This window comes from Carcharhinus amblyrhynchos, chromosome 14 (assembly GCF_965287045.1).
Source record: "Carcharhinus amblyrhynchos chromosome 14, sCarAmb.v2.hapA, whole genome shotgun sequence".
Classification (NCBI taxonomy): Eukaryota; Metazoa; Chordata; class Chondrichthyes; order Carcharhiniformes; family Carcharhinidae; genus Carcharhinus; species Carcharhinus amblyrhynchos.
The window spans coordinates 61,522,929-61,537,460 of NC_137337.1; the positions used below are offsets into that span (position 1 = coordinate 61,522,929).

The 14,532-nt window shown below is 42.3% G+C and overlaps 1 protein-coding gene across 1 annotated transcript; it reads right to left on the bottom strand.

Annotated features, from left to right (window-relative positions):
* Positions 1-8,836: 8,836 nt before the first annotated feature.
* Positions 8,837-14,030, bottom strand: LOC145352280 (EEF1A lysine methyltransferase 3-like). The gene is made up of 3 exons (XM_080202022.1): positions 13,860-14,030; positions 11,131-11,242; positions 8,837-9,318 (listed from the first exon to the last, which is right to left on the bottom strand). The coding sequence occupies exons 1-3, from the start codon at positions 14,028-14,030 to the stop codon at positions 8,837-8,839; spliced, it is 765 nt and encodes a 254-aa protein (XP_080058148.1).
* Between the last annotated feature and the right edge of the window lie 502 nt (positions 14,031-14,532).

Below are 14,532 nucleotides of genomic sequence, written 5' to 3' on the forward strand. Positions count from 1 at the left end.
GACACAGTAAAACACTGATACAGCTTGACTTTGTTCCAGTATCTGAATAGAACATACCTTGTAGAATAAACAATGGCTCATTTGCTTTATTTGTTTCCTCCCCAAAACCATGTGGTTTTATATAGTATCACTGTGTAAAATAATGAATAACAATAATCAAAATACTAAACGAAATTCATCTGCTTACAGCTTGACATTACATAGTTCTTATATCAAGATAATTCTTACACACAATCCCATTTGAAATATGAAACTGTGTATCACCATGAAGGACTAGTGGGCAAACCGGTGGCAGATGGAGTTCCATGTAGAGAAGGCTCATCCACTTTGGAGTTAAGAAAGATAGACCAGATCCCTTTTTTAAATGCTTAGAGCGGAATAGAGAGCCGTAGAGTCTCCAGCTCCAAAAATCACTTAAACCTAGTGGATAAGTACTAAAATGCTTAAAAAGGCTGATACGACGTTAGTCTTCATCTCAGTAGGTCGGAAGTACAAATAGATAGAAGTTACAAAATTCCGATTGGATCACATCTGGACCACTGCATTCAACACTAGGCCTTGCATGCTAAAAGGATATGTGGGCCTTGGAGTCGGTGAAGAGTAATTTCGCTAAAATTATATCGGATTAAGAAAGGTTGTATTTCTACTAGTATTGAATGTGTTGACTGAATTATATTCTCAAGTCCCGAGTCCAGAATCACAATCCTGCTGGCTCACAGTCTAGATTTCTGGAATTATTAGCAGGTGATAATGCTCTTTAAGACGATTCAAGGATGTGATAATGTAGATTGAGAAATTATTTCTTCTGATGAAAGTGTCCAAACAATGAGGATACAACCTTACAATATAATAATGCTGGTCTGTTTTGCAGTCAGGAAGCGCTTGGTCACACATGCTAGTGGGAGTATGAAATGATCTTATCCTAAAAGCTGCGGAGACTTGTTCAATCGAAACATCTAAAACTGAGATTGACATGTTTTTGTTAGGCAACAATATATGGGACTAAGGCAGGTAAATGGAGTTGATGTACAGATTAGCTAAAATCTGAATTCAGTGGCAGAACAGAGACATGGGATATAATGCCCTACTCCCCTCCAGTGATAAAAGAAACCGTTTAGCACTAACGAGTAGGCTCCATGACTATCTCCGTTCTCAACCCTAATTGCACCCGGCATCGAGTGCAAAGGGCAAATCTGAAGCTTTCGCAACCATTTTCAGCCAAAAATGTCTCGCATTAACACCGAAATTAGTGTCATCGGTAGATTTCGGTGACATTGGGTTAGTTCCGCTTGTTTTTCTATATAGCTGAGGCTGTGCAGTTATGATTTCTGGCTGTGCAGACCCTGGCAAGGAAACAATTCTTATAACTATTTGGTGTCCAACGCAATGTGCGTGGCTATATATATACGTTCAAGAAAAGCTCATTTTCTGATTAGTGCGCCCACGAAACTAAGATTCTACTAAAAGACGCTGCTTTCAAAGGTGCTGTACTGGAGTAAACCATTAGAAAATTGCAGCATTATAATATGAATGGGTTTATTACATTGCTATTTTTCTATATCTTCCTTAACTAATCTTTTCGCTATGTTGGAAACTGTGTTTCTCGCATATTAACTTCTATACTCTCAAGAACACAAGCCTAACCTTTGAAACCCGCCTTTATAATTTAAACCTTTTAGCCTCAGAATAATTCTGGTTAATTGGCTCTACACCCACTCGAATTTCAATGCATTTTCTTGTCCAGAGCTGAATGCAGTACCAGGAGAAGCAATCTAAGCAAGCCGTACCTGCAACTGCAATTTAACCTGCACTCCTATTCCAGCCCGATGAAGGTTAATGTTCCATTAAGCTTTGTTACAGCGTGTTATTTCAAGTACAGGGTGTTCCGACAAAATATTTGTTGAAGTTTCTGAACAAGTGCAGGATTTGGGGAATTTTCAGTAGACAAAGGGTGGCCTGTAAGCAAGATCTGTTTTACCAGTCCTCCTGTTTTCTTAGTTATTACTGTTATTATGTTCTGCTGAATTACTGTTATTGTTAAACATTGTTACTTTTAAACAATGCATTGCACTACCTTATTTGTGGTCTCAACTCACACAGGTTTTTAACTTTTTTTTGTAATCTGCCTACTAGTTTTTTTTAGTTTTTAACGTACAGGATCCGTCTTTGTCCATGGACCGCTTCTCACCATGTAGAAAATGTAATGATCCGTTTTCCTTTGTCCAAAGTCAATGGTGTCACCTTTCCTCAAAGTTTGACTCCATCTGCCAGTTTTACACACTCAGAATCTACTATTGTCTCTTTGTTATTTCCTGATTCCATTCGTACTAATTACTGTATCAATTAACTTAGTGCCCTGAGAAAATGCGTCTCCATTCCTTCTTCGAAGTAATCGATAATTGAAAACTATGGTCTAAGTAAGACACCTCTAACCACCTCTAGAGAGTTGCAGTTCGTCACCATTAGTCCCACTCTCTACCCTCTACCTCAGAGCCTATTCCCTACGTATGTGGGGAAAAAAATGCCTTCAACTCCATTGTTTTTCATTTCTCTGAATGGTCTTTTATTTGGACCCGTTCAAATGCTTCTGGAAATCTATCTCTTTAACATCACTGGGCAGTCTATTATATACCAAGTTAATTCATTGGTTATCTGTAAATCAGACGTGTTTATATGTTGCCACGTGCATAATGGACCCCTATTGTAGGATGTTGAGAATTTGCTGCTGACAATAAAGCGAGCAAAATTGTATCCATCTATTCAGAAAATGCCATCGGTAAATAAGTTATGACGACGTTTTGCTGCATTCGGCCAGACCCCCATATTAATCTGCAATGATGTTTCACTAAATTGTGTGCACAGTAACATTAAGTTGATAAGTATGTATGTTCTTGAACCTATGACATTCCTTATGTATAATTATTAGCCCCCTCTATGTATCCTGCGGATATAACTAGTATTTACTGGTTTATTGGTTACTATAATTTGCTGTGTATGTCTTTATTGTCAGATTTCTCCCGCTTTTATTGCAAAGGAATTTTATGTTATCTTTTATCTACATTGATGGTCAAAATTAATTCTTCATATTGCTGTATTAAATGATTTTCATTTAAAACTGCCGGACTTCCAAATGTGCTTTAACCTAAGAATTTCAGCTGGACATTATATAATTCTATAATATTCCATTCAGCCGATATATTTTGTAACGTTTAAATGCCTATCCTTCCGCTAGTTCTTCCTGGATACAGTTTACTAGCAACCTCCTACAGGGATGTTAATAATCAAAACTATGGCGAGAAAGAAATACTGTTTCGGATGCAGTGGGTCATTCAGCTCGTATTTATTTCGCCCTCTCCTTTGTGCATCCCACCTTGTCTCCAACTCTTTCCCGTTCTAAAGTCCCTGAATGTGACTGGTCCGGCAGCTGTCAGCGCCTATTAACTAGATGAGGGCTGCCGGTGTTTCCCCAGCGGAGTCCTCCCAGCTTTCTCGTGGGCGGGAACCATGACGCCCACATACTGAAGCCCAAGCATACTTAATAGCGACATAACTGAATGAACCAGATTCGTTGAAGGCGAGGCTTTATCGCCTCGATGGCTCTTTAATAAAAGTTCGCATGTAGTATCGCATTCAAGTGGGTGTGGGATGCACCACTCAGTTACTGATCCTGCTAGATGACAGTTGGGCAGAAGAAGCCCATGAAAGAATTCAGGGCATCAGCCAGGGGGTGGACTGGACGGTGTCTGACAGTCTCCAACAACAAACAAGAGAAGGCGGAGAAGTGTTTCAGTCTCTCCGTGACTTGCAGGCTATTTTTTAAACGACAGGATCGGCAGCCACGCTGCAGTGGTTAGTTGGAGTGCATTGTCTCTCAAAGCGGCTCGTGGGCCTCGCAGGCTGTGGTCCTCGGGTGTAGACTGTCAGGTGTGCAATGTGCGTGGAGCCTGTTAGGTGTGGACATAGTTATGGACAGCGTGGTTTAGAGATGCTAGGGTGGAGAGAGGTATGGACAACAGAATGCTGACATGGAGGTGCTATCAGTGGGTTGTGAACATTGTAGACAGTTTGGTGTGAACTGTGTGACCTGAACAATATGGCAGTGATTTGTGAACAGAGAGGTGCAACCAGTGCTGTGTGCACGATAGGTGTGGTCATGCACTATGGTTAGTGGGTTTGGACAGTGTGGTAACATCAATGGCGGTTGGGCAGTTGGTTCATGGAGCAACGTGTTGCACAGAAGGGACTGTACATCAATGTACGGAAAGATGCATAGACTTTGAAAAGCGGGCAGTAGGTGTGAACAGTAGTGAATGGATATTTGGGTGTGGACAGGAAGAGCGTATAGTGAAATTGTGGACCCTGCTGCATGCAGGGATGCATGTGGAGAGTCGAGTGTGGATACTGGAAGTGGGCATTGACACATGGACAGTTGGGTTGGTTGGTGCGGTGTGGACTGGGTTGTGAATGCATGGGCAAGGAAAGTGGAATATGCACAAAATGTAAGGTTAATGGAATGTAGTCATTGGTACTGGACAATGGCGTGTGGATAATGGTGTATGGGCACTGGAATATCATGACACCCTGGTTAAATATTGTGAACTGCTCCTTTGGAATAACATTAGGTAGATAAGTAATTCCTGATGTGAGCTCTTCACGTCCAGTTAAGGCTGGATTCGCCCTAATGCTGTTGTCCAATCTTACATGCAATCTCCTTAACTTGTACCACTCTCTTATTAGTCTATCAGAAACAATGAAACTATGCAATACAAGGGAATTAAAGCCAAAACAAGAATAGTTAAACTGAAGACCTGGTACTATGGCTCAAAACTGAACTCAATGGACATCAGGGGAAGAGTCTCCCCTGGTTGTAATCAAACAGAAAGATGGTTGTGGCGTTTGGACGCCAATCATCTCAAACAAATAATACTGCAGCACAAATTCCTCAGGCCAATCCACTTTCAGCTACTTCATCAATGATTACAGTACAACATAATTTCAGAGGTAGGGATGTTCACTGGTGATTGCACAGTGTTTCAGTGTCATTTGCAGCTCCTCAGAAATGAAACAGTCAGTGTATTACTGAAACAAGTCTTGGGTGTCATACAGGTTTGGAATGATCAATGTCACGTAACAGTCACGCCACGCAATTGGCAAGCAAAGAACATAACCTGAAACAGAGGACACCCATTTAAGGTGAATGGGAAAGGGAACATGAGGGGGGGAAATCTTTTACACTTTAATATTTGGAATGTATTGTCGGTGAATCTGATTGAGGCAGACTCAATCGTGGCTTTCAAAGAGCAATTAGATAATTATCGGAGAAGAGAAAATGTGAAAGGATACAGAGAAAAGGCTGAGGGATATGGCTAACTGAGGGAAAAATGTTAGAAGCTATTATTAGATAAATTATAGCAGGGCACTTAGATAAGTTCAGAGTAAGTAGATAAAATCAACATGGTTTTGTGCAAGGGAAATCCTGTTTAACCAATTCATTGGACTACTTTGAAGAACTAACCTATGCCCTGGATAAAGTGGAGAAGTGGATGTACTGTACTTAGAGTTCCAGAGGACATTTGATAAAGTGCCACATCAAAGGAGGGTGTGGGAAATCAAGGCTCACGTTATAGGGGATATCATATTTGCATGGAAGGAAGATTGGCAGCGTAATAGCAAGCAGAGGATATGTATAAATAAATTTTTTTCAGATCTGCAAAATGTGTATTGTGCCACAAGAATCCGTTCTGGAGACTGGTAAATAACCTGATTGAAGGATGGTTGCCAAATTTACTAATGATATAAAGATGGATAGGAAAGTAAGTTGTGAAGAGGACATAATAAGGCTACAAAAATATATAGGTAGGTTAAGTGACTGGATGAAGATATGGAAAATGGAGTTTAGTTTTGGAAAATGTGGAAAGTTGTCCATTTTGGCAGGAAGAATAAAAAGAAGCATATGACCTAATTGGTGAGAAATTGCAGAGTTCTGCTGCACAGAGGGATCTGGCTGTTTTAGTGCATGAATCACAAAAGACTAGTATGCAGGCCTAACAAGTAATTAAGAAAGCCGATAGAATGTTATCCTCTATTGTGAGGGCAATTGAATACAAAATAGGGAGGATATGTTTCACTTGTACAGGGCACTAGTGAGATCACGTTTGGGACAATGTGTACAATATTGGCCATCTATTTAAGGAAAAATGAAAATGCGTTGGTAGCAGTTCAGAGACGGTTTATCAGACTAATTCTTGAAATGGGAGGGTTTTCGCATGAGGAATGCAGGCAGGCTACGCTTGTATCCGCTGGAATTTAGAAGAGCAAGAAGCAACTTGAGTGAAATGTATGGGACGCTGAGGGGTATTGACTGGGTGAATGTGGAGAGGACGTTTCCTCTGGTTGGAAAACCTCGAAGTAGAGGGCACTGTTTAAGAATATGAAGTCACCCATTTAGAACGGAGATTAGGCGAATTTTTTTTCACTCGCGGTGTATTGAATCTTTGGGACTCTCTGGAAGCAGAGTCTTTGAGGATTTTAAGACACAGATGGATTTATTTTTAGTAAGCAAGAGGGTGATGTGTTATGGGAGTAGGAGAGATGCAGATTCGAGGTGACTATCGCATCAGTGATGGTCTTGGTAAATGGAACAGGCTCGAGGGACTGAAAGGCCTATTCCTGCTCCTGGTTCAAATGGTGCTCTTGTCGAGAATCCGGCAAGGTAACGAAGGGCAAAACGGCGCCCTTCTGTGCTGTAACAATTTATATTTCGAACGTGTTCATGTGGTTAGTCATTGTATGAACTGAGCTCAACAATCCAGCGGCATAATTCCCTTTGCTTTGCACTGTTTGCCTCTCTTTATTAAACCAGTCATACGGTATGTTTTTTTCCGTCTTGCTACATTTACAGATTTGTTTACGTTCACCCCCGGGTTTGTCTGTTACTGCAGCCGGTTAAGTTTACAGCAGTTGGTTAATATTACCTCTCCTGATTCTTTTTGTCAAAATGCAGCTTTTCTATTCGAACTGACTGGGAATTTTGGTAGTATCTCCATCAGCCCTGAGAAGCAAACGGCTGGATAAAGGAATGCTGGTCTCTTCTTAGATGTTGTTAATGTCAATGGACAAAGTGATGGGGAAATGTGATCGCAGTTTATTCAAATTGCACGCTGATGTGAAATAAATTCATTTCGGAGAAATTTTGTCAATTTGTGTATGTCCTTTATCCCAGTAAAGGAATTGCCAAATTAAAATATTTGCATGGTGATATCGACTTGATATCAATAGCAGAAACATTATCTGTTCGGTGCCTACTGTTTGCGAATAGTTTAGATTTTTAATCTAATTAGATTTCTAGTTAATCAAACATGATAAGAGAACCGTAACGCAGGATTTAAAACAAACAACAGAAAAGCTTAATTTGTTCCTTATATAAACCGACTCGGATCAAAATATCAAATGTCACTCAGGTAACTGTGAGTAAATCGTGGGGTTGCAACAAATCGTTCAGCAGTTATTAGTTATTTGCGAAACTTAACGGGAAAACCTACATGGCAGGACTCAGATTATTCTGCTATATCCATTTATTTTGTTTCAGAATCACAATGCTATGGTATCAACTAGGCTCAACGTAACAAGGTCCAAGTTAATTACAACATTGTAAGCAACATTGCATCAACTAAGGTCGAATATTAGACATTTTGCAACACTTTCGGAACAGTTGGTTTCAATCACGCAACTTTCGCATTCATATCTAAATGGTTGAAGCATGGAGTATTTAACTTTGTCATATTAGAAGTTCATTGGAGATCGTTTACGAGGAAGTGGATAAACCGTCATATACTTTGCAACATAATGTCCGTTCACACGATATTTTCCAACGGAAAACATACTAGGCAGATATATGATGCAGACACGGTATAAGTCATTCATAATGTGCTCATTATAATCGACTTGCGTCCACACATAGTATTTTAATTTATTACGTTTAGTTACAATCATTTACCACTTTCCCAGACCGATGGAGCAATGCACACTCAATGATCAAAGGATATTTACATCCTGCTTTTCATCTTGTTATTCAACCAAAAGGATAAAGTGCTCTTGGTCAGGCCTGCGAATGTGAGGACCGTATGTCTAATGACAATGTGCGTTACTGTTACACTAATCAGTAACGCAACTCGCCAATTCCCGATGAATTACATACAAGTAGTATACTGCACTAGCTAACGTGCGATTGCACTTTATTCCCATTATAGGAACACGCTGTGCAGCTTTTGAACAGCGAATATATAATTAGCCTAATGTGGGTTGCAGTTCATTGGGGTGGCCGAGTTGCTGTGGCAATGTACACTTTTACACACATGTTGTTGTCTCAAACTATGATAGAGGACCCACATTCTTTCCATCACATGGCGATGCCCACGACGTTGGGACGACCCAAACTCATGGTCGCGGGTTGCATGAATGAGTGTAATTGGTGGGACGAGGACAATAAGGGTTAATCATGTAGTTTGGGGCTCGAGTCGTTTGCCATAAAATGGAAATTTGGTCGCAAATATCAACTTCCCTGGTCATTTAACTGGTGCCAACTCGCAAATGACCAAACTCATTGAAATTAATTCCATAATTTGCCATCTCGCATCATGACATAAAGATTTATATGTAGTTAACCTATGACCATTTCTACTTTACCAGAGTAAAGCCAACGCATCTTCACGCAGGACAAATAGGCTCTTGGTTCAAACATTAGAAATAATCGATCCCTGCGAAATGAGGTCAATTAAACAGGGGCAAACAGGAATGAAGCCTAAATTAAAAGTGCTGAAGGAATATTGAATATTTCTTAGTGAGGCGACGGTAGGGCGGCTGGTTTAATCCCAGTGTCGGGTTCAGCGACACGTTGATTTTTATAGTTACTTGGGAGACAATCCCCAGGACTTGTGTCAATTTTAGTCATTTCGAAGATAGTGATGTCTTTGTCAGCCAACCTGTCGACAACCTGACAGTTAAAATATTGAGGCAGGCACTCTTCATGGAACGAAATGGATCCGTTCCTCCTTCGTAATTCTGAAGAGAGGTAGATTGTCGTTCCTTGCCCGGACAGATAGCGCAATGTTTCTGCTAAAGCCGGGTAGGTGACCGAGCTATATACAATATCCGAACCGAGGATGAAGTCATAATCGTTAGGAAAGTCAACGTGGTTTTCACCCCATATCAAGGGACGGACTTGTAAACGGTGTCTGCAAGCAACGGGGACGTTGACCAGGATATTCTTTTCGATTTGCTGCAGGACTTTCGGTCTATCTGTCATCGTCACGTCTCCACCTAACAAGGGGGAAAAAAAAAGTCATTTCTGGTTGGCCCTTTACAACTGATTCGACATTGTAATCGCATAATCAAAAAGTAACCACTCGACGATTGCCCAAGTATTGTCCGACATGGTGCCGGACAGTATTGGGCCGTGTAATGTCACACCTTTGATGTGCCCTAGGCCACCAAAAGTTAGCGCGTGACGAAGATTGCAGCCTTTCAGAACACCTGGATACGGAGACTCGCTTGTATCTTCCGGGCTGACAAAATATCTTTAATTTTAAGTCAATTTCCCCGGTGCACTAACACAACAGCTGATGTCATGAAAACATTCAGCTCAGCAGTGTTAACTGCTGTGCCACTGTAGGTAGTGTCAACCACTGTGTCACCGTGCCACCCATGATGGCATAGTGGTTAGCAATGTTGCCTCACGGCGCCAGGGACATTGGTTCGATTCCAGGCTTGGGTGACTGTCTGTGAAGAGGTTGCACATTCGCCCCATGTCTGAGTGGATTTTCTACCGGTGCTCCGGTTTCCTCCTACATATATATAGGTGAAGTGATTGGCCATGCTAAATTGACCCTGAGTGTCAGAGGGATTAGAAGAGTAAATACATAGGATTATGGGAAGCCAAGGTGGAATTGCTGTCGGTGGAGGCCGATTGGCCTTCTGCTGCATTGTAGGGATTCTATGATTCGGTAATTCTAAATTCTTTGAATGATTCGATTTCAGAAAGCTGTTTCCACATTTATTCCAATTTCCAATTTCTTCCAATTGCCAATTACTTACGCAATTTAGTTTATTTCCCAAGAATTAAAATGAGTTTTTGGTAGCGTCGGTTGAGGGATCAATGCTGGTCAGGACAATAGGAGAAGGTGAAATTTTTGGTTTAGCGTTGAGGAATATTCTTCATCCAACTGGACCAACAAGTGAGCATAAGAGCGGCATCTCTTTTGGAAATTTATCTGACCTCGTTTACGTTCTCTTTGAACGTTAGATGAGAACTAACAGTTTGCTGTAAGCTGACCAAATTCCTTCCAATGCATGCTTACAAAAGTCAAGGCAGCTTAATCCTAAAACCATCCCGTCGCTTGCCATCTTGCTCTGATGCCCACACGTCCATTCACGGCCTGATACAATGCTCCATTGATGCATAAGGCAAACTGAGGGAGTGACACCTCACCTTCCGATTAGGCACATTACAGCCTTCTTGACGCAACACTGAGTTCAACAACTTTAGACTGTGAACTTTCCCTTCCATCTTGACCCTCCTTTTCTTGGTTCCTGATGGCTTTTTGGCTCCCTTGGCCTGCGCCAACACGACTCCACTCCTTCCCCACATAGCCACTTGTCCCTTGTTAAGTTTTGTTTTCATTAACATATTCTCTTTTCTTACCTTTTGCCACCATTAGCACTTTTCAGTCCCTAATGGCACTATTGACATCCACTTAGTCTTATGTCCATGGCACTTTTGTCAATCTCGCCTTTGCTCTGACTTCTATCCTGTCCTTCTATTCTTCCTCACTTAATCCACCCCCTCTCAAACTGTATACTTCATCCCTTTTCCGCCTCTCTTCCGTTCTGTAGAAAGGTCACATGGACTCTGAACGATAACTCTCTTTACAGATGCTGTCAGACCTGCTGAGCTAATGCAGCATTTTCCGTTTGCATTTCAAATTTCCAGCATTCGCAGCATTTTGCGTGTATTAATCAAATCACAGACTGGTAACATACATTCATCGATTTAGATACGCATTGCCCATATCCATATTTCTGTCTGGTATCAACAAAGCAGAGGCTCAGTGCACTTCCCACCCTTGCACTCACCAAGTAGTGTTGCTAAAATCCCCACGATTCCAGTGCCCGATCCCAGTTCAAGCACTTTCTTCCCGCTAAAGATGATGTTTCTCTTCTCAAAATACCGGCAAAGAGCAACCCCCTGGAACGAGGGATAATATAGAGTTTAGGATTTCAAGAGATAATCTAACCATCGCCCCACGACATTCATTGATATTACCACGGTGGAATCAACATCCTGATGGTTTATCATTGATCAGAAAGGGAAGTCGCCTATTCAATTAAATACCATGGCTACAAGGGCAGGTCAGCCACTCGGCAATCCTTTGAATCATACAATCATAGAACCCTACAGTGCAGAAAGAGGCCCTGCGGCCCATCGAATCTGCACCAACCACAATCCCACGCAGGCCATACCCCCATATCCCTACACATTTACCCACTAATCCCTCTAACCTACACATCTCAGGACACTAAGGGGCAATTTTAGCATGGCCAATCAACCTAACCCGCACATCTTTGTTGAGTAACCCATCTCTTCACTCCACAAATCTTGTCCACTAGCTCCAAGGTATAAATCAGGAGTGTAACGGAATACTCTCCAATTGCCTGGAGGAGTGCAGCTCATACGACACGCAAACAGCTCCACATCATCCAGGACAAAGCCGTCTGCTTGACTGGCACCTCACCCACAAACATTCACTCCCTCCACCACCAGTACACAGTGGTAGCAACGTGTACCTTCTACAAGATGCACTGCAGGAACTAATCAAATCTCCTTAGGCAGCCCCTTCAAAATACACGACCACGCCCAATTAGAAGGATAAGGGCAACAGGCAGAAGGGAACACCACCACCTGGAAGTTCCCCTCCGAACCGCCAATCATCCTGACTTGGAAATATATTTCCATTCCTTCACCATTGCAGGATCAAAATCCTGGAATTCTCTCCCTAACAGCACTGTACAAGTGCCTACACCTCATGAAAATCAAGATGTTCAGAAAGTAAGTTTGCCACCATCTTCTCAAGGGCAATTAAGGATTGGCAATAAATGCTGACCTAACCAGGGAAGCCCACATCCCTTCAATGAATAAAAGAATGGCGAAGTAATTTAAAATTCTGGTTCCTGACACCTAATTTCAAACTTGGTGGATCTGCGTTCAAATGATGCGTTACAGAGATAAATGTAGGGCCCTCCGAACTACTGTCAGTCAAATAATGACCATGTAAGCCTCCAAGCCAGATTGGTATTGGCTGGGCTAATCACAGGTCACATATTTTAGGCAGAATCTTCCTGGGACGACGTAGCCTTCTGTCATACTTGCAAGGTCAAATGGAATAATAATGGAATTAGTAAAGAAATAAAAATGTACCTCGATGAGGTGTAAATTGTAAAGCATTGAAAGACTGTGGCCTGAAAGCAAAAACAATAGAGAATGCAAAAGTAAAACCAGCACCTGCAAAGATAAATGGGACAACACGGGGCCGATGTTAATTGAAGTCTTGCACTATCAACTCGTTCCCATTTATCTTCTCCTTCAAACCCCCGGCCTCTCTCTTAGTTCACTATCTTGGATGGTGGCCCAGTAGTATTATGACTGGACTAGTGATCTAGACACTCAGGGCGATAGTCTGTGGAGGCAGGTTCAAATTGGGATCCAATAAAAACTGGAATAAAAAGTCTAAAGATGACCTTGAAACCATTGTTGATTGTTGTAAAAACTCATCTGGTTCACTATTGTCCTTTAGGGATGGAAACCTGCCATCATACCTTGCCTGGCCTGTTTGTAACTCGAGGCCCACAACAATGTCTGACTCAACTGCCCTCTGAAATAACCACTCAGTTCAATGGCAATGGGCAACAAATGCTGGCACAGCCGGTGGCGCCCACATCCCACGAATAAATAATTATTTTTCTTCCTTTTACTGTTTAAAACCTAATATATTCCGAACCCTTCCCTAATTCAGATAATAAGCCATCAACATTTTTCTGCTTTGCTCAGGGCAGATGCGAACTAGCCTGTTTCAGCATTTCCCCGTTACTTCGGATTTCCAGGATCTGCAGTGTTTTACTTTAGAGCAGATAAGTGATCTAATTTGCCTCCCCACCGTCTCGCCCCGCATATAATTTAAGTGGGAGTCACTCCAAGTCCCTCAGCCAGCTACTCGGATCTCAGTCAAAGCTGCATCAATGACTCAGTGAAACTGCAGCATGCGGCGTGGTGCCACGAAAAATAAACACCTGGAATGTTCCAGTAACCCGCGTGGGCACTATCCAAAGACCCTAACCCTGAAGTTGCTAAACTGCGAAGACATGTTCAGCCTGTCCATAAATGCTCTGCCTGAGACCGCACGCTCGCAAGCTGAAGAAGTGGAAGATGATTGTGGCCAGCAGCACAGATCAACAGATCCTTGTGGGGAGAGAAAACACGCCACCCAGAACAGAGTGGACGATTTCATCAGCTTCACTGAATATCAAACGGGCATTGAAATCGCCGTTGGAGAATGAGTACGCGGGTGAAAACTGTGGGGTTCAGTTTCAAATGTGCTTGACAATTAAATGTTCCAGCCAGTCACACACCGGGCTGTGGACCAGATGTGCCAGACGGTGATCTATTCTAAAGCTTATTTCCCGAGTAAAAGAGGATAATTACAAACAAAATGTCAATGGGAACAGAGAGAGAAATTACAATTTATCTAATAAGTAAACTAGAGACAAAAGACTGGCTTTGCACTGACCAACGAACGCAGCGAACTTACAGCGTCCCAGACATACGCAGATACGCCCAGGTCAGAACCCAAAATCTGTGCGACCTTCAACTGATATCCGCAGAACTGGAAGTTGCTGTGAGTGATGTAGCAGCTTGGGCAATAGTTCTCCTCATCTGAGGCATCATTGCTGGTGTACTCAGGGGAGAGCGCTGTCGCCATCCTTTCCAATCTTCCTCCGGATTTCCCCTGATGGGCACTGGGCCGTTTGGAAATGGGGCCGTGACAGCGGCCCGAAACATCAACTTGCATTTATAAAGTGCCAGGCGCGCCCGCCGGAAGTCCCAAGAGCTCTTCACAACCAATCATTCTGCTTGCTATTGTTATGCAATAAAGCATGGTAGTCGACGTTGCAATCCGCTAGGTCGTCGCAACGGCCCTGAGACAAATGATTAACTAGTTAATAGTGAACGGAATATCGAGGGGTCTTTCTTTCTATTAAAGCTTCCAGGCAAGGAACCCACCGTCTTCTGTGCTAAGCCATGAGATTCATTCATTGTCCCCCCGCCTTAAATAATTAAATCTGAACTGTCTCTTCAGTCTCCCTCCTTGAGTTTCTATCCGCGTCCCTTGTGCACTCTGATTATGTGAAGCATGCTGATATTTCTCTTGGTATTTCCTATCCACACTGCTTCAATAAGCATACTTCTGAGCACCGCCCTTC